The sequence below is a fragment of the Psittacula echo genome, assembly GCF_963264785.1.
Source record: "Psittacula echo genome assembly, chromosome: 13".
Classification (NCBI taxonomy): domain Eukaryota; kingdom Metazoa; phylum Chordata; class Aves; order Psittaciformes; family Psittacidae; genus Psittacula; species Psittacula echo.
This window is the reverse complement of record NC_137749.1, coordinates 335,125-355,879: the sequence shown is the minus strand read 5'-3', so window position 1 is coordinate 355,879 and position 20,755 is coordinate 335,125. Positions and strand designations below refer to the sequence as shown.

The 20,755-nt window shown below is 44.5% G+C and overlaps 1 protein-coding gene across 1 annotated transcript; it reads right to left on the bottom strand.

Moving 5' to 3' along the window:
• Positions 1-1,347: 1,347 nt before the first annotated feature.
• PITPNB (phosphatidylinositol transfer protein beta) lies at positions 1,348-20,192 on the bottom strand. The gene is made up of 10 exons (XM_080628275.1): positions 20,071-20,192; positions 18,220-18,250; positions 17,183-17,328; positions 16,418-16,523; positions 14,739-14,813; positions 14,311-14,394; positions 9,778-9,855; positions 7,359-7,469; positions 7,015-7,137; positions 1,348-3,145 (listed from the first exon to the last, which is right to left on the bottom strand). Exons 1-10 carry the CDS (start codon positions 20,088-20,090, stop codon positions 3,095-3,097), a joined length of 825 nt encoding a protein of 274 aa, XP_080484401.1. The 5' UTR covers positions 20,091-20,192; the 3' UTR covers positions 1,348-3,094.
• Between the last annotated feature and the right edge of the window lie 563 nt (positions 20,193-20,755).

Sequence of the window (20,755 nt, the reverse complement as noted above, 5' to 3'; positions counted from 1 at the left end):
TACCAAAAGGAGCCACACAAGTTTCGGTTTATAGCAGGCTGTTTCCCAGCCTTCACAAGCAGAAACCTGCCCATAGGAGAACCGATTTCACCAGGCGGCATCAGCCCAGAGGCTCTTCCCGTTCAGCCTGGGGGATGCACACAAGCCAAGCGTGAGCAGTGGCGCTGCCACGCTGTGCCCTGCACCAGGCTTTGTGCTGCACGTTCAGAGACACCCGAGGACGTGGCGCTGCCGTTTCCTGAGCCTGAGACAGAACCCGTGTGAACAGCGCTGCCCATCACCACCCGAGGCACCCTGAGGGCAGTGGCTGAGGTGTCTCTGAGCCCAGACCTGGCAGAGCACACCCAAGGACGATGCCATGCACCGCTGTTCCATACACAGCCCTTTGGTGATTGCTGAGGTGAACCGAGCATCTTTCTGCTGGCAGTGGAAAACCAGCTTGCCAGTTCTGAACTGCTTTTCTTCCCTGGAACCAGCTCTAGCCAAGATCCCAGCCCGCTTCCTGCTTGGACTGAGCCCCAGCGCCAGACCCTCTGCCCCACACGCTGCTGTGCAGGGAAATGCTGCAGCTCTGTGGTACCTCTGGTCTAAAGCAGCACCGGGAATCACTCGTGCAAAGATGTCTTGTGATATGCACCCGCTGCTCTCAGGCCTTTCTGTAACTGATCAGTTGTGTGACTGAGCAGAGGGGTTTTCCTGCCACAATTCTGATACCCAATTCCTCATTCCAACAGTTTGGTTATTTTTAAATTCTTGAAATAAAGACCAGGTCATTACTGGGATGCTCAATTGTAAGAAAGCTGAAGCCAGGAGGGGAGGCTAGACCCAGCTTCCAACGGGAGGAGATTGTGTCCAGTACTAACTGAGCACAAAGTCTCTTCTTATTTCACTCTGCAGGTCCTGCAGCCTTTTCAGGGGAGTGCAGGGAGCAAGAGGACCCTGCAATACCTAAGGATGACTGTCAAAAAGCCGTTCAGAAGTCACACATGCTTTCTGATACCAGCTTCAGCAGCTCGGCTGCCCACAGCCCTATTTTGGATTTCTTATCCCATGGGACAATGGCTTTAATCAGCATCACTGAGCTCCTGCTCCTTGTCTGGTGGCCACGGAACTTGCCAGGAGACACCTCACCGGTGACACAGCCAGGGAAGGTGGGAACATGACATGGCTGCTGGCATTCACACACAGGACTGAGCTCACAGTCTCCGAGCGCACCCCCGCAGCATTTCCAGCCTCCTCATGCAGCTCCACAGCACTAAACCCAGCTCATCAGCCACCTGCAGACACCAACACCTAAGACAAGAGACAGAGCACTTTATGATCAGATTTATTTAATTAAAGTCCATTGGCTGGTTCACTGTAGGTCACACCCAAGGCTGCCAAAGCAATCTGAACATGTTACATTCACTACAAGATGCTCCCAGGTTTTCTCAACTAGTCCCAGCCACAGAAGCCCCAAGGTCTCTTCCTTCACCTGGCGTCAGGATTCACGTTAAGGGCAGCGGGACTCGAGTTGCAGCACTGAGCTGAACCGAGCCCCTGGACCCCGGTGCCAGAGCCCTGGTGGCTGCCGGCGCCTCTAAAACCACCTGTGTGTGTGCACGTCCTTGCATTTACAAACCCACCCTCCTGGTACAGGGCACAAACACCGGCTTCACTGCTAACCCAGAAAGCAGAAACAATCAGCTCTGCAGGGGGTGGGAGGGGGCAGTGACAAGGAGCAGTCCCAGCGCCGCTGGCCCTGGCACACAGACCAGCCCAGCTGGAAGCAGAGGAAAATCCAATCTCTGCCCATCACCGGAAATCAGATCGCTCCCTTGGTAAAGCCAAGTAGGTCCAAATGACTCCAAAATACTTGGATGGATGTGGGATTATGAAAGTGAAGCTTAAGCAAGGCTCAGGCTCCCAGAGGTTTGTGGGGACACTGGAAGAAGCAAGGCATTAATAGAGCTCTATCTAACTCTGTCTTTAAAACAATCTGATCTGGCTTAGCAAGCATTTTGATAATATATCTATGACATGCTTTGGGTTATTTCCTTAAAAAATGCTGAAGACATTTTCCCTACTTGAGAGTTATCTACAGGAGGTCTCTATGACACCAGCTCCTCTTTTACATGTCTACCCCTAACAAACATCAGAGAAATACGTCAGATGCTACAGGTTAAACTTTCATCATATCTGAAAGTATACATCTCTTTTAAAGCGTATTTTCAACATGAAAAGAGCTAAAATTACAATTGTATCACATTGTGCAATGTGTGTGAAATCAAGACCATTTGCACAGCTTCCAAAGTGGAACTCCGGAGAACAGCGACTGGGGAACAGTGACCGTAGGGAAGGGGCTGCCACCCTTCTCCTTCAGAGCACGGAACTTTCTACACTGTTGTCAGTATCTTTGGCTGAGAAGCCAGCTCTTGGAGAACTTCAGGTTGCAACCACTTTCAAAATCACAAGCCACTTGTCCTTAATTTGCCAATTTTAATGAAGAAAAAACATTATTTAGCATTTCCATGTACAAAAGTCCAATAAAACATGATTTTTTTTTCCTTTAAATCAGTGAATGGGAAAAGTTCAAGTTAAACTTATTCAACAGTAAAAATCTTCCAATTTCCACTAATAGAAATTTTTTTTCTGATGTGACCATAGGATAATGACTATCCAGAAATAAATAGCTATAAATACATTCATTGTTCCTATTCCAAAAATAATCACATAGGGAAGACACAAAACTGAAATTAACTTGTTTGAATCTCTTTCTCTAAAATGAGATATGGGCAAGTTATAGCAGAGGGGCTCAAGACAGGAAAAAAAACCCAAGTAGGGAATAAATTGGTCCAGTATTGACATTCATGAAACATACCAGTTAGCATAGTTCATCCTTTAAATGACACTACTCAGTCGATTTTTATTTGCTTCAGATATACATAATGAAAGCAGTTTCCTTTGAATCTTTGCTGAGGACAGGTATAGTACCCTGGAGACACTGTAACAACCCCTTCAGTATGCATGTGCGTATATATAATTATATATAAATAATCATGCATCCACACACACATTTGTATATCAACACTGCATGTGACGGTTAAATCCATCATCATTCATCGTTGGCAGCACTTGTTCCTCTGACTTGGCCTTGATTACGTAACTGCGGAGAAAGAAAACACACCATAAAGCATCAACAGTTCCCCCCAACAGCAACTTCCAAAGAGGTAGTTTCATTAAACTCCAAAGAAAATAGGGCAGGGCGGTTAAAACATCACCAGGGCTGAGCACATCACACCAAAGCAATGCAGGACCTGGCAGGGAACCTCAGTTTGGGTGCTGTCCTCTCAGGGAGCAGCAGCTCCAGTCTCTGAGGACTAAAAAACTGCTTTGGCTGGGGATCCCCCTGCAGCATTAATACAGCCACAGTGGGAGACACCAGCGCTGGAGTCCTGGCACAAGGGCTCAAAGCTGCTCCTGCGCAGCTCTGGGACAACCTGCTTCCCGCAGGAACCGTTTTAACACAAGTTACTATTTGTAGCTATCTGTGTGGAACTCTATTTCCAAAACTTGCCCTGCTTTGAAGATGACAGGCCACAGCTGCCCTAAGTTCAGTGGACTAAGCCCACACATCACTTTGCTACTGAGCACATTGCAAACAATGCTCATGGCTTTTCTGATTTGTGCCCCAAAAGCTCCCTGCAGGCTTCAGAGCTCAGTGATGAACAGGTCGACACTTTGGTTTTCTGCACTAGATAAGCACAAAGAACCAGGTTACGTGGCCAGTGCCACAGGGATCCTGCCACCGCACTGAGCACTGGCCCAGCCTCACACAGTGCCCATCCCTGAGGCACCCTGGACACCGAGGGTCACCCCCAGCTGTTGATCACCACAAGGTTATCACACAGGAGGGAGGCCAGGCCTGGAAGCGTTATCTGGATACGCGTCCGTTTGGGCAATTTCTGCCATCAACTCCCATCCATCAGAACATTACTCATTTTTCTCCCTTTCCATCCAGCAGTTGACTTACACAGCTTGATTTGCCTCAGAACCTACAGAGAACTCCTCTAGACGTCAGCAGCCAAAGTGCCTCGAACGGAACCCTTCTTACGCATCTAAACGTAAAATAAAACTGTGAGCTACCACATAAAGAACCTGTCGTACCCATGTTAGTAAGAGAAGTAATGCTCATCATGACCAGGACTGCTTTTCCATGGACAGCACCAGAAACAGCCCCAGCTACAGCTGAGGGGGGTTGGAGATGGGGTACACACTATTTCTTTTTGGTGAGGAAGCATGTGCAGCTTTATAAATGATGCTTCTTAAATGTTTGACAGCCCATGATGCTTCACCATGGAGCCACCGTGCTTGAAATACCCAGTGTGGCATTTCCACCCTCACAACAGGGTGTCGTTTACACCACAACAAGGAGTCAGATATATAAACTACTAAATGAAAGATAAACAGTGAGAAAAGGATGGGTTGGGACAGAGAAACTCTGGAAGAACACTGATGAGGATTCAGAAAGGAACAAAAAAGTAACAAAAGCAGAGATCCTGACTATAAAAATCAACTTTAGATGAAGAACAGGACCAACAAAAGAAGCGAAATGTGCACAGAATCCAAAGAGAAAGATCAGTTCAAACCAGGAAGAAGAAAGGGTGTTAATGAGAAAGGGAATAACGACAGGAAGCGATGCAAGAAAACGGAATGCTGCCAGTATCATCAGGCTTGCCTCCTGCAGTTGTTTGGGTTTACGTATCATAGAACTGCACAGTGCAACACTCATAAAAGCTGACTGCTCCTCTGCAGGGATGGAAGCCTGAAGGTATTCCTGTTGTATAAAGCACCATATCACTGAGTGCTCACTTCCCCGAGGTCCTGGCCATAAAACCAACATTTTGTGGTGTACTTGGGATTTAATGAAGCTTACTGCTTAGCACACTTGCTGAAGTAGTTGAATATGAAACATAAACCCAAATTATTTGGGATAAAATCAGCATTCACGTTTATTTGGCATCATATATAGGTGTTAGTAGATATTCCTATTATAATAGTTGAGAAAACAAAATGTTTTAACAGTAGGTCCCCACTCCTGTCCCATTTCACAATACACATAGAAAAGGTGTGTTAGTGGAACTAATCAATAAATTTCTCTTGTGAAAAACTTCAGTTCCTGATGCTAACGTCTTACACAACAAACTATTTGAAATTTGCACTGCTTTGAAAAACAAGAGACTAGTAAATAAATACATTCAATATCTAAGCACAAGTGTTACACCCGGAAACATGTAACCCAGCTTTTGCTGAAGAACTAAAAAGCAGCAAACATTTCTCAAAAAATATTTAAAAGCCATTACTTACCAGTGAGAACTGGAAAGAACTTTCTCTACAAGATGACACATCCACAGTCCAGAGACACACAGAAGGGAAATTCTCTCATGCACAGAGATGTGTCAAGTGCTGCTCACTCTCTCCAAGACATGCCCTCCTCACACTGCCACTAGCCTTTCTCAGAGAAATGGGATGAAGTTGATCTCACTCCAGATAAAGAACAATGGGTGTGCAAAAGAATCCTTCTGACAAAAATCAGTTACAGAGAGGAAAGTGTTTACTTTTCCTCCTTCACAGACACCCAGGAACAGGTGACTCTAGGAACAGGAGCTGGCATAAAGTAGAACTAAAGAAGAAATCTTCATGACCTGAGAGAACACCTGCCATAACCAAAACCACCCAAATGCCACTGAGAGAACCCCATGTTTGCAAGAGTGCGTGAGCAGCATTGTTTTCAAACCATGTTGTGGGAACTGCCGAAGCAGCCAAGCCCTTCAGCTTATCTGGAAAGGGAGTTTGGTTTTGCCAACATCTACCTACCAACACTCAGAATAGTGAAGAAACTTCTTCCAAATCCAGAAGACATCTCTACACAATGTAAGATCATTCCACACAGATCATCCAAACATGGAGAGCAGAACAAGTGGGGATGGAGAAGCTACTGCTAGTTTTGATACTATTAGATGCGGTAGGCACAAACTAAAAAATGCCCTTCAGAACTGCTGTCTGTGGGACTAAACCACCAGGCAATCACTTTAAAGATGTTTGGCAGCTGAAATGAGTTAAACCACACAAAAAAGCAAGTTATGGCTGAAGACACATCGTGTTTTGAAAGAACCAAGACAATTGAAGGAAGGTGACAAGCCGAATGGGTTTGGGGCATAAAGCAATTGGCAAAATGGGAAGGAAATTGAATTGCAAATCCACAGACTGCAAAGAACCTAAAAACCCTGCAAGATTTAAAATGAGAAAGGCTCAGGCCAAAGATCACGCTCTAGAAAGACACTACAGAAAAGGCTTCCTGCCTAGTCTGTGATGTTCCTCCACCTCTTAAGGGAAAGAGTAGAGAAAGTGGCCTATGGACGAGTTTCCTTTTAGGCATCAGCCCAAACACAGACCACGCTATACATGTTTGGCCCTCACAGACACTAAAGCATGAAAAGCAATGCTCTCTCAAGCCCATTGATTTTACTGACTTCTTCTTTTCAGGTACTATTCTAATTTTTGGTGTGCTTCTCAGGATGAGTGAACAACTGTAATGTGACATGTAGCAGCTTGCTAGTAGACATGTTTGAAGAGAAAAGGTAATCAGATCTAATGATGATTAGGAGGACACATGATGGAAAAGCAAGATGTCAGCCCTTAATCCTAACTGATAAATGGTAAAAAAGCACCAAATGGGACTTTGTGCAATGGGTACGGTGCCATAAAGAAAGAAGTGCTCAGGGCAGACATTCTGAATTCAGTGACAACAGAAATATTTACCTTACAGCCACTTCCAGCTTGACAAACACATTATTCAGAAGCTTGATGTGCCTGGGTCTGCGCAGGACAGCCACTAAAGGGGCTGGATTGTTCATCAGCAATTGCCCAAACACACACAAGGGGAGGAGCACAACATAACTTCTGTCAACTCCCAAACAGATAAATCTACAGATAGATAGCACACACCCCTGAACTGCAAAAAAGCATTCTTACTGCTTCTAGCTCCTTTTGAGTTTCATCCTCCATTCTCCTAATGTCTTCCATGGTCAGGTCAATCCACTTGTCAATCCAACAGAACAGCTGGCGATGAAAGTTGGTAAATATCCTTTTTTCTTGCTTTAAGAAGATAAACAAGCATTAGATAACAGGCCTCATGTTGCGAAAGCCTGCTGAAGTGACTGCAGCTGCTCCATGGGAAAGGCTCTGATTAGAGTAGCTGTCAGTAGCTCAGGAGTAGCTGTCTCCCACTGCACTGGCTCAGCCTCCCCCAGCGCTGGAGCCACAGACCCACCTGCCTGCCCACCCCAACCTACTACCCCCAGCAAGGCAGCACTTACCTTCTGAATGAAGTTTTCCACTTTGTTCTGCAGTCCCCACCATTTAAATTTGATAGTCACCAACTTGTAAGCACACATTTTTGGACACTCTTCATCAGTTGCCAGCTCCTTCTGTTCAGGGATAATGGGAAGGAACCTTCACCTTTTTTTGAATTTTTACTTCAGTCAAATGAAATATAATTATTAGAAATTATAAGTCTAAGTATTGCAGTAGAATATGGAATCATATTATTATTTCACGGTAAATAAAAAACCCACTAGCTTACTATAATTATGAATTAGATTCTAAGTATTATTAAAGCTATAATAATACTTAGAATTTTAAGCACTAGTAAATACCTAGCACTGTAATGAGAACACAGAGCAACAGAGATTAACAATCAGGTTAAATCTGTAAGGCAGTTCCATCCATGTTGCAAACATACACTATCGATCTCAGTCGTTAGCGGAAGAACCAAGCAATCAACCAAGGAAAGCCAACAGTATTTAAAAAAAAGGTAAAAAATTGTGTGTTTGGCTTAAATAAGCAGCAAGTGCCATCAGAAATCCACAGATTCTTATTCTTTAGATCTGCAACAAACTAGTAGAAAGTAGAAATGCTTTAGAGCTTTTTTTAAGCTTGATTTCTTTTAACTGTCAAACAGACAACTCCAGTTGGACATGCACACAGTGAGCAGCAGATTGATCTGGTCACAGAAAAATCCGACGTACAAATATCTGGTGAATAACATGCATTTAACACAGAACTTTTAGCACAAATACTCATCATCAGAGAGCACTTAAATGAAAACAAATTATCCTGAGAAGACTGATGTTCTATTAATGAGCAAAAAAAAGTGCTGCTGTTGTTTGCTATTCCCAAACAATACAAGTCTATGTCCAGGCATTAGTAAACGGCCAGAACTAAATGGAACACCCAAGTTCTGTGCCACCAGTTCCAGGCATTCAAAGTTTTCCTGCTCATTCTACAGCCATTTATAAAAAAATCACACCAGTCACTCCCCACTTCTTTTGTGTCATGCAGGCTCAACCAGGCCATTCCTGCATCAGCCTCCTGCTTCCTTCCTGAGCAGGAGCAGCAAATTCCCAAGGCAGCATGCACATTTTCAGCAGTGTACAAAAAATAATCCCTGCGACACTTTTACCCTGCCAGGAGAAACACTTGGCCCAGGTAGAAGGAGCATTCCAACAACAGGAGGTGGAATAAAAGCCTCCCCTCATCATCACCTTTAAACACACAATATGCTTATTCTTCCATGAGACTAAGCTAACACTCAGGCCCAGGACAAACCCATCAGCCAGAACAAAGGTCTACCTGCCTCAGCATTCAACAGCGGCTAATGGCAGAAACCCATGGGAAAATATGAAACCCAAAGGAGACAATCTTGGTAATTCACTTACAAACTCTACCAATGTCCAGCTTTTTATAAGCTGTGAAACTCTGTGCAGCAGAACTCCTTTCTGTCCTTGGACACACAAAGGGAAGAATTAAAGCCATGCAGGTATGTGTAGATTGTAAAATCAGGGCACTGCGGAGGCTGGAGGGGATGTTCCCTGACCCCTGGCACAGGAGCCTGTTCCAGTGTTTGACCATCCCCACAGCAAAAATAGTGTTTTCTGGTGTTCAGGTGGAATTTCATGTTATTTCTGTGTCTGTACAAAGGTGAAGCATCTTCTGCCTACTGCTTGCACAACCACGTTTTAGGATAGGGAATCAGAGACTGAGAGCTTGCTGGTGCAACGCATCCTACTCTAAGATCTGATGCCTGCCTTGCTGCTTTGCAAAAAGTAGTGGTAAAATAACTGTGACATCTAAATAACAAACTAGAAGAAAATTCACACCTCTCAAGAGTAAGCCCTTCACATTGTATTTTGACAGAAACATTCATGCTGTATTTAGAACTTGTTTGGAAAATGAAAGACTGAATGTGTTTACAAGAAAATTTAAGAAACAGGGGCACCATTTGAAATGCATTCAAAACCCCATAGCACTTCAGTGTAATTCATCACAGTACACACTAAACACAAGTAAAAATATGCTACTGTCAATGACATTTCACTTACAGTAAAGAAAAAATTGAAAAATCATATTCTAATTGGTAACTAGGGGCCTGTTCCTGACAGGCTGTATCCATTCTGTGTATCCATTGTAGCATACAGCAGCTTTCTTCTCAGTTTCTATGAGGTTATCTGGTGTAACAGAGAAAGTTTATTTGGCTTTAGCAGAGATGTTGAACAAGTAGCAGACAGTACCTTTGCTTACTAACACACTCAGAATTTTCACTCAATACAAAGAAGAAAATGATTCAATTTCTGCTCTCTCTTCTGAGACTAACATTGCTGGTGCTATGGTTCTCTAAGGAACCGTGAACTTCTTTTTTTCTGCTGGTAAAGACTTTGTAACGGCAGCTCTCAGTACCTTCCAATTTGGCCCCAAAGGTCCTCTCTTCGTCTTAACCGACTGGAATAACGCAGGGTCTTCATCAGCTTTGTAGTCCTGTAACATAAAAAAAACCCACAAGAATTAGAAAAAACTCCAACTCCACTCTATTAAGGTTCTGTTCAAGACTAACAGATTGTTGGAAACACTGTAAAACCCCTCCTAAGTTATCTACAGGTAAAATGTATAAGCGAAAACAAAAAAAAAATCAAAGAAAAAAGATGAGTTGTGGTAAAATCTCCTATGCTAGAGCCTACATACAGAAGCTTTGAACCAAGATCTGTCAGGACTCAGTTAAACTAAATCCTGTTACGGACATTAAACACCCCCACCACCCCACCCCCCCGTCTAAAGAACGTCTGGATGAACAAGAGAGTATTGTAGGAACTCTTCTCAATGCACAAACCCTACCAGCATGTGAGGAAGATGACTGGACTACAGCCAAAGTACAAATAAACAACAGTTCTTTGCACAGTTTAAGGAAAATATCAGTGCAGTGCGAGCTTAACTTCTGACAGCAGCAAATCCTTCTTAGGAAGAAAAACAGGCGGCTGTTGGAACAAATATTACAGCTAAAAAACCCTGAAGCCCTCTTGAAAGCCAGACAGGCAAAACACCATTATGCAGCAGCTAACAGTACAGAGGAGCTAAAAACCATTTCAAAGAAGTACACAAATATCATTTCATAGGCAGTTTCTGCTCAAATTCTCAATATAATATGCATGAATGCAACAAACTGTCCTAAAGAATTATTGAGAGACTGCAAACCACACACGATAAAGTAATGATCACAACAAATCCAGGGCCTGGGTGCTTCTTTACAATTCTCATTCTCATTTATGAGACCTGCTATAAGTAACAACAGCATTCCTGCTAGCTCACAGTTCACTCTACCAAGCAGCATGAAGCTTGAAAGCATATACACAGGACAGAATGATTGTAAGATTTTTAGAACCTAACATTAAAATGATGCAAGTCTGATGCTTTATCTGCAAATTCCTGAGAAAAGCTTCCTGGACAATGAGTGGTGTCCTGACAACTCAGGACATGGGGACACAGCTTCTGGCTTTTCAACTCAGCATCCCATGAGGTTTTAAACAGGAGAACACTCAAACTGTTAGTCAGCAGAAAACACTACATCTGAAACAGCAGAGATCCACCTACCAGAAAGCAGCCCTACCACACAAGAATTTTTTAAGACTCTTTTGCAGACTACAAAAGAGGAGCATTTCCTATATTCCACTGTATTGCTTCCAATGGTGGAACAAGGGATACTACTTACTGCACAGCTCATAGAAATCCTATCTCTTGGTGCACGCATTAAGTAATTTCACTGATTTGTATAAAACTGTATTTTTAGAACTTTGTTTCAAGTAACATGAGATCCACCATGACTTAGAACAAGACCTTTCATTTCTTCATTGTACAAAAATAGCTATAAACCTGATTTCAATGTCTGTGTTTCCACAACACTCTACTTTCTTACAAATTGTTTCCAAAAACGTAGCCTCTCCTGATGTTAACTGAGTGTTCACTTCTGCTTACTCTTGAAAAAGCCTTACTCTCCTAGGAAGTGATTTTTATATACAAATATACAAAGTTATATACAAAGTTTATATACAAAGTTACAGAGATTGGATGCTGCAGATGATTAAGAGAAGGCAGGGTTAAATTTATATCTAAAGAAAGCCACAGATGTCAGCCAATTTCTTTCTATACATACTTCAATGAGCACTAGTCAGCATATGAATGCCATTAGTATCTTAAAGAAATTGACTATTTTTATATTTATGCTGATTGTAGTTCTGAAACTACAGTAACTGCTACACTACAATGGGTTGGACAAGGTTCATTCTCTGAACAAAAAGATAAATCTGGAATATATGAAAACTTCTATCAAAATTGCTGGATCTTATAAATGTAGTTCCATTCTTTCAGCCATGCTGTTATCCAAGATAGTGCATTTGAGCTGCTTTTCCAGGCAAAACTATGACTGAGAAAATAGATGTACAAACAAAACTTTCCTTTGGCAACACTATCCTTTGCCCTAAAAAAAAATATGAGGGCACCAAGAAACCTATCAGCCACTTAGAATAATTCCCAAACCACAAGCACAGTTACAAGAAAAAACCATACAACATGCCTGACTTCAGAAACCACCCAAGAGAGTGAACCAGTGACTGCTCCAGCACCACTGAACAAAGACACTATATGTCTGGACAAACCGAAGACACAGAAAACAGCTGATGCTTTCACAGGGAGCAGTTACCTTGCAAAACCAGTTGCCTTCTCTGAAGGCATAAAGTGAGAGTGTAGATCCAGGACATAGCTGGACTACCAAAACAAAATTCCACATGTTCCATTACCTAAATCCTATAAAGATACTGGCTTAAATGGAAAGTCTCTCTCATGGAGTCACAAGCGCTAAGAGAAAACAAAGGCCAGAAACTACAAATTCTCATAAGAGAAGAGATTACAAGAGTGGGTCCCAGAGAATTGTCTAATCCCCAACTGTCCAGGAAAGGGGCAGAGCAGTGGGGTGAGAAGGGCACCAGCCTACAGAGTTACCAATGGCTGCACAGGAGTTTGGGTACAAAGTCAGTCTTTGTTTAATGAAATCAGGACTTGGCAAAACTGAGTTTCTGGGAGATGAAATGGAAATGAAGGTTTGAATCACATGGTCAAAGCAAGTCCCAGATATTCCTACACAATGATGAGCTCTACTGTGAGCTTGGATTTCACAATATCCACTCAAAATATTTTCTACAAGCACAAATGGCTTTAGAAGTTACTAAAAAAGAAAGAGAATGGAGAAACATCAGAAGACATGTAAGAGTCTGGATGAAGCCACTCTGCATTCACAGATGCGATACTCTGCAAGTCAAATACACAATAGAAAACATTAAAAAAAAAAAAAAAAAGGAAAAAAAGAAAAAAGAGGATAATGGACTGAAAATCATTCCATGGATTTCCACACATGAAATCGCTGATAAACACAATAGGCCAGATATAATCTGGAGCTCTGGAAGCTCTTTAAATACAGATTTATCTTTCAGAGATATGCATCTCTCAGCTCCTAGTAGGTACTTCCCAAACTTCTTATTCTTCCACAAGTATCTGCTACAGGCCACTAACAAGATATTGGGTTGGATGAATCTTTGTTCCGAGCCAAAAGTAGAACTTCTTTTAGCACAGCACCATCTGTCAGTCTTCAGAACAAAGGAGGTGTGGAAGGCAGGCCGAGGAACAGTGCAAGAGGGTACAGCACAAGCAGTGCTGTTCACCAACAGTACCTCAAGCACAATAAATACTTGGGTTCAACTCACAGTAACAAGCACAACCCTTTGTTTACATGTATGGTGGTCAAGCAAGCTCTGACAGGTGACAGCATTGTAGCTGTCTGCCACAATTCCAGGCATGGAATAGTGAATGGACAACATTAATTTACCTGCGAGTTCAGCTCTAAGGTCATAAGGAATGTATGAAAGAACAAGGTGAAGCAAAACGATGCCTCACTGCATTAAAATAGGCAAGACATTTAATTTGGTTTACAGGGAGGATCTGCATACAAGGCATTGTCACACATGTAAATCCACAGACCACTGGTAAACACTGGCTAAGCCACAGTGCAGGCAATACACCTATACCAGTAATGCAAGTGGAAATTTAGGAAGCACAAACCTTTCCCTTTCACACACCACAGCCTTGCCTTTCCTGCCCTGCAAAGGAGTCCTCTCTTCACAATACAGGATATCCAAGTATTTATTTTCAGAAAATAACAATTAAATAGTGTAAATGTCTCCTTGCACAAAACCAAGACAACTACATTTATTGTGCAAACACAAATTGCTAAGTATCAATATTGGTGCATACCATTTTCCTACTATCCCAAAATTAACGATTACACACAAAATGGTCCAGCTGTTAAAACTCAACAACCCAGACAACTCCAGTAGACAGAGATGCATAGAAAGCAACAGCAGTAAAACCAAGTAAGGCAGCCACAGAAGTACAGCGAAGATGCCCTCTAAAGCTGCATGAACCAGCATCTAAAATCAATATATTCGGCCTTCTTAGATTAATCACATACACTACAGAGAAACTGGACATGCCCTGGCTGTGTGCACTGGCATCCCAGACTCCCCCTGTGTGCTGGGCTGCACTCCCAGAGTGTGAGCAGCCATTTGAGGGAGGGGATTCTGCCCCTCTGCTGTGCTCTGAGAAGAACCCCCCTGCAGTCCTGATCCAGTTCTGAGGTAACAACACAAGAGGGACATGGAGCTGTTGGAGTGAGTCCAGAGGAGGCAACTCTCTGGTCAAATTCAGTAGACTGAACTGTAAATGCATTTACTAAGTGTGAAACTTTGGAATGAATGACTCTATTCAAGATGATTTTCATTCATCTGCTGGGTAAAATCACTACCCATCTCAGTTTATTCACAATCAACACAAAGCATCGATGGAATTAGCTGCATGCTACATCCCTATACCAATAGCAGAGCATTTACTTACTCCTGGCTCTACTTGAGTTCTATCTGCAATGTCGATATGGACAACTTCAACTGTCTTCCATGTGTTTGGATCTAAATTGTGCACCTGCAAGAAGGGAAAAAGCCTTGTGAAACAAACAACTTATCAGCCTAAGTCACACTAGCATGCCTAAGGTAACAGAACATGAAATTAAAAAGAACTTACTGAAAATCTACTTAAGTATTTGAGTGACCTCAATATAAAAAAATAAACCCCTTCTCTTGTTCTTGCATCTCTTTAGGTGAGACCTTAAAAGGATTTAACTAATGCTTTTCTTGTTTTACATTAACCACTGCTAGGGCTTTGACTTCATGCAGTAGTTATCCACCATTACCAGGTATACAATGCATTATCTGAATGACACTATGTTGAAAATATTACTCATGCTTGGTATCCAAATCCCAACTCACATTTTCTGATGTTCCCAAATCTGGTTTATGCCAGGTCTCAATTTTTATGAAGAAGTCATCTTTCATGTATTCATTCTGCAACAATTAAAAAAAGCATAAGAGTGATTACACCTCTCTGCTTAAAGTATAGGTAAATGGTATTTACATCTAAGTCACCACTAAGCCTTGACTAGCAACACATTCTGTTTAAATAACAGAATAATTTTCAAATTATTAAGACAGTTAAAAAAACTAAAATATATTTCCATAAAATTTTTAATAAATGAGACAAGGGCAGGGGAAACAGCTAACGAAGAGTCCATGTTACTGTACAGCAGAAGTATGATTGTGAAGGTCCAGCTACCACTAAGTTGTGTTTCTGAAGACCAGCACAAGCCACTTCTCATGTCAGAAGTAAGGAAGCATACACCAGCGTGCACCTGTACCAAGACAAGTCAAGCTTAACAGTTCACAAACTCACTTGTTGCACCCATCTAGTAACAATCTAAATTGAGTTTGCAATCGAGCAGGTAAAGCAATTTAACATGAAACTTATCAGCTTCCTTGAACACAGCACTGAAATACATACACAGGGAAATAGTCTCAATGATCTCTTTTCCACGCATCTTAAAACCCCAAAAAACCCCAAACCCCCAGCTATTATAACCCATTTAGATTCTCAATTGACCTGTTTGAACTGAGGCTGGATTTCACTTTGCAGAAATGGGATTTCAGATACCAATTTTATTTCATTGGTCTTCCTGCATTCAAGAGTGCAGAAACCTTTGAACTGGCCTTTTTTTTTTTTTTTTTTTTAATTTTTAAGTATTATGTCTTACAGGACAGACATCATGCAGCTGTATGTAAAGGTACGTAAAGGCATAAAAGAAGATGTAAAAAATGAAAGCATTTCTCTGGCAAATTATAGTTCTTTCTAAATATAGCCATGTGCAGACAAATAAAGTAACAAGGAGCTGTATGCCAGAAACCCTAGCAAGACATACAGGAAACGTTGGAGCTTGCTTGCTAGACTGAGAGTCAACTTTAGCAGTAGTAACACAGAAAATACATTCCAAAAAAAAACCCCATAGGACTGATAGTAATTCAGATACTCACTGTCACAACTGGCCATTGGAAACACATGCAATGAAAATGAAAAGGAAACAAAGTATTATTAGATGCAATCCTTTCTGAAAAGTCTCACATATAATGATTGCTTCACAGTACAAGAATCATCCAAAATCAGTCTAACAGCATTTGTGTGCAGAGTCAGCAGAGTTCAGCAGACTTTGACTTGCTTGCCTTAACCTTAAAAGTTCTATGTAAGATACTTCAAACTGTTCAATAGGAACAGAAAAGAAACAGACACTTTTCCTAGAACTTAGGCAATCAAAAGTATTAAAATGAAGCAGTTGCCTTATTCTAACAGGCTCTGAGGAATTAAATTCTTTTCAAACAGGCTGTTCTAGATCATAAGAGAATCACCTCTTCGGTCTTATCCCAGGGACGCAGGATGCAAAGACTTTGTAGGAAGCAGCAAACTGGTCCCCTGAGGCTGCTCTCCAGAAGCAGCCCTCCTCTTCAGAGATCTCACAAACACAACATTAACATTTTAAACATATTTTCCACTTGATGGTACCCTCTTTTCTTTTTAACCATTTAAGACCATCCCTCAACTGAACACTGACAGCAAAACACACAATGGCAGACCTACTTGTTCTACAGTAGGGATACGCATTCCAAGCCTTCTCATGGAAGACCAGAGAGCCTTCTGGTGCAATCATCCTCACAAAGCCAGGAACTTTACTGTGAAAAACAACATTTTAGAAATGTTTGCCAGCTGAAATTCCTCATTGATTTCTTCCAATCTAGTAACAAAGGCAGATTTTACCTAAGCATTTTCAAGGTTATGATGGCCAAGTTGCCCACAGTTAAATATGCAGGAACCCCAACAACGTTACTGAGCTTGCTTTCCTGTTCAGGAACAGCAGACAACTGCTGACGGAGAGATCTGCTCCAGCAGAACTGCAGGCTCACCAGTGACCAAGCCTGCAACCCGGCTGCTCCGTAGCCTGGAGGGAAGGACTCAGGGACTTTAGCTGTGCCTGAGGAGGAAAACTGCAGCTCACCCCAGGCATCAGAATCACCATCTCTGGTAACTGCCCTCTAAGCCAATAGAGCATCACAGGTGGGAAAAAAATGGATGCTTGGGGGAAAAAAAAGTACCAAAAGCTGGTATAGATCAGACATTTCACATGGTTCTCCATTACTCCACCCCACATACTTCAAATCCACTGTATCTCACATCACTTACCAGAGCACTCATGCTCAATTCAGCACATTATACAGAGGTAGAAAAGCTCAAGGACCCACCCCAGAGCACGGAACAACAGGAGGCTGCCCTCACTTTTAACATTCCCCGCTCAACACCAAGCGACCACAATATGTACCAAAGTCCTCCTCACCTCTTTAAATGATAGATTTTGTGAGTATATTGCCCCTTCTCGCCATCCTTCTCATAAGGCTCGTTTTTTAAGACTTGAATTCCTTCACCACCTCCTGTTTCGTTTTTGCTAGCTTCTGCCACAGAATAAAGTTGCCCAACTTGATACTGAAAAGTTAAAAGAAGGAAAATTTCAATATTAAAGTTAGCCAAAACTTTTAACGCATTAAAAATTTAGATACTTCCAGTGAAAATTTAGTAGAATAAAACTATCATTAAAGTGATATACACCATATAAAAATATCTAGTAAAATATAACAATCTGCTGGCAAAATGTATCTGTAGTTCAGAGCACCAGGTCTGTGATTAGCAGTTTCACTTTAATGTCACGCTTTGGTAGAGCACAATAAACTTGTTATTCTTTGTTTTTCATATCCTAAAAGCAAAGTGCATACATTGTTCTTAGCTGTATAAAAGAAACGTAACTTTAAGTTTACAGATGGTAAAATAACTGATTTCCAGCTCTGAGCCTCCCAAACTCATACTTTCAACTGACTAGATAGGCTCTCACAGGACCCATAAAATGTGAACTGCAGAAGAAAGCGAGTACCCCGCTTTCCCTCAGAAGCACATTCAGACATCCCATCGTGACTTCCATTTAAATGTATCTCAGTGCCATTTAAACTGCTGGCTTGAGATTTTGGAAGATGATTTTGCCTTTAGGAAAAGGACTGGAGTCACTCAATGCCTTGATCAGCAGGAAAGTTTTGCTGTAGTGCAGAACTGCACAACTTTTCCTTCCTTGCTTGTAAGCATGGAGCAGCTCAGAAACAACTAAAGGTTTTTTGCGTGCAGGCATTTGCCTCCTTTGGATTTCACTGATCTACATGAGGTTAACCCTGCCTAGCTGCTGGCTTACACCTGATGTAACTTTCCTGCGGCAGGCTGGTGGGTCACAGCACAGGGAAAACTGGGATCCAGGCCAGTCAGATTTAAATACGACTCTAACATTGTCCCACCCATCACCCCAAAGCAAAAGCAAGCAGGATGAGGACGTACCTCTTGCACTGAGCAAGGTAAAATCACTCGGCTGAAAGAGGAAAAGAACAAAGTCAACAAAAGTAACAATTAGGCTTCAACAGCAGGTAACATATAAACTGTAACAAAGACACCTGTCGAAGGGACTGCCAGAAGAGTTCCTGCGAGTTTTCTTTTTAGAAACGCTCTGTGCCAGGAAGGTGCATGGATACACTGCAACAAACCCAAGTGAAATCCAAGACAAATGTGTTACAAAAGGAAAAAAGTGGTTAAGAACATTAGAAACTGCAGAGAAGGGCCACAAAATCTTTAATCTCCTTCCAGCTCTGCCATAACTCTGTACTGGGCTGAATGTGTTCAAACCCTGAGGCATGAGCTTTTGTCACACCACAACCAGTCTCATCTGTGCAACAGAACACGACAAACCCTCAGAGCCTACAAATGAATTTAGGCAACTACAGCAGTTACGAATCACCTAAGAAGGATCCACAGCTCACACCCTTTCAGGTGGCAGAAGCAAGTGCATTTGAGGTGAGCAGCTCAGTTCTAACACAACTTGCTGTGAAGCCAACAGTGGTGCCAGGGTTGCAGAGCTGGGTTTTCACAGCCACAGGAGCACAGAACCCTGCACTGACAGAGCCCCTCAGCTTCACCTTCATTAACAAAACAGACAAAGATGATGCAAATTATGATTGTGGCAAAACAACATCACAGAACAACTGCATTGTTCTTAGGGCTGAGAGTGACATTACCTCCTTGACTGACAACCTTATGGACATTAAAACTCAATGCAACACAATTCATCCCGAAAGCATGAATATAATCTGAGCCTATCCATGATGAGAACTTACAGGACATACACAGCCCACTGTCAGCTCGCAGGAAACACAAGACAGATAGCTTCTCCTACAAGGACTGGCGTGACCTCTTGTTCCAACATGAGTGGGACACTTAGTTCCATATGTCATCCCCTGGACACAGCACCAGTACCTCAGCCTTGCCCAGCTCCTCCAGCTCTCTGAAGTTCAGGAAAATCTGTGAAGTATTCTCAAAAGTCTGTTTGGAACCTAACACACATTTGCTACTACCTCCTGTTTTGAACCTACGCATCACCTTTACTCACAGCAGAGACCACTCCTGACTTGGAGACGAGTGGCAGGAACACATCAGCTGGTGGCTTGTTGACAGAAGACCTTACAAGTAAGGTCTACACAGCAACATGGAGCTCCTGGCAGCACCAGCTGAGCAATGCAGGGCAAGACACCGCTCCACCACTGCCACTCGAGTCCATTCCTAAGCAGACCAGGATCCTGATCCGAAACACCCGCGGCGGACCCGTCAGCCCCGCAGGAGCACATCGGCAACACGTCAGTCCCGAGGGAACGAGATCGAGGAACTCGTTGTGCGGGGCCATAGCCCATTGCTGCGGGCGGGGACTGCCGCGCAGGAGCGCCCGGGCACGTTCACCGGGAGCCAAGCCGCCGCTTCGGGCTGAAGCGCGGGACGCGGAAGCGCTGCGCCCGCCCGCGGAAACAGTAGGAGGCAGAAAACGGACCCGCGCCCCGGCCTCAGCACCAGCCCCCGCCAAGGCGGGGAGGCGGCGGCGGCAGCGTCCACCCGGCTTGGGGCCAAACACCGCGCTCCGCTGAGAGGAGGAGCGGCCGAGGCCGGCGGAAGCGGCCGGCGCCCCGCACAGCAGAACCGCGGGAGGCCCGGTGAGCCGCCGGCCAGAGGCAGGGAAGTGGGCCCTACCCCGCCGGCGGCGGCCGGGCCGAGCCGGACCGGACTGGACTGGGCCGGGCCGGGCCGCGCGGGAGGCCCCGCCGTGCCGTTCTGTACCGCACTATCGCGCCCCGCTCCCGCCGCACTCACAACTCCTTGGTCAGCACCATCTTCCCCCGCAGGCCGCACCGCGCAGGCGCCGCCCGCCCATGCTGCGCCGCGCGCTTCCGGGGCAGGCCCCGCGCTACGGCGCCACCAATCCCGCCGCGGCGTGCGACCTCGCGCCCGCTGCCGACCCGAGCGCGCACCGGCGCGCTGCGCACCCCACCACCAATCCGAGAACGCCTCACCCGCGGACAGCCAATCAGACCGCACCGCCACGGCGGCTCTGTGCCGCTGCAGCCCCTCCTCTCTCGCCAGTTCGGTGACGTCATCTCCGTGCGCCGCCGCTGGCGGCCCCGCCCTCCGGAGGCCCGGGCAGGGCCGTCACGCGCCGCTGCCGCCACCGCCCCGCCCGGTCTCCGAGCGCCCCCCGCTGGGCGGGGCCAGCGTTGCAGCGCCCGCTCCTCCGCGCAGCCCGGCGGCAAGACCGGCGGTCCTGAGCGCACCCGCACCGCTGCCCCGCGCCAGGGGAGCTGAACCCGCAGCTTCCCGGCTGGACCCGGGCGCTCGGGGAGCAGCGGGTCCGGCCGCGCCGCTCTGCGGTGTGCTCCAGCCCAGCCCAGCCCTTGGGCTTGGCCGCCGCATCCCCGGGGCTGCCCCTGCTTTGCCACACGAGCGGGACGCGGTCAGTCGGCACCGGAACCGCGAGTTCCCCGCAAACGGGAAGGCGCTT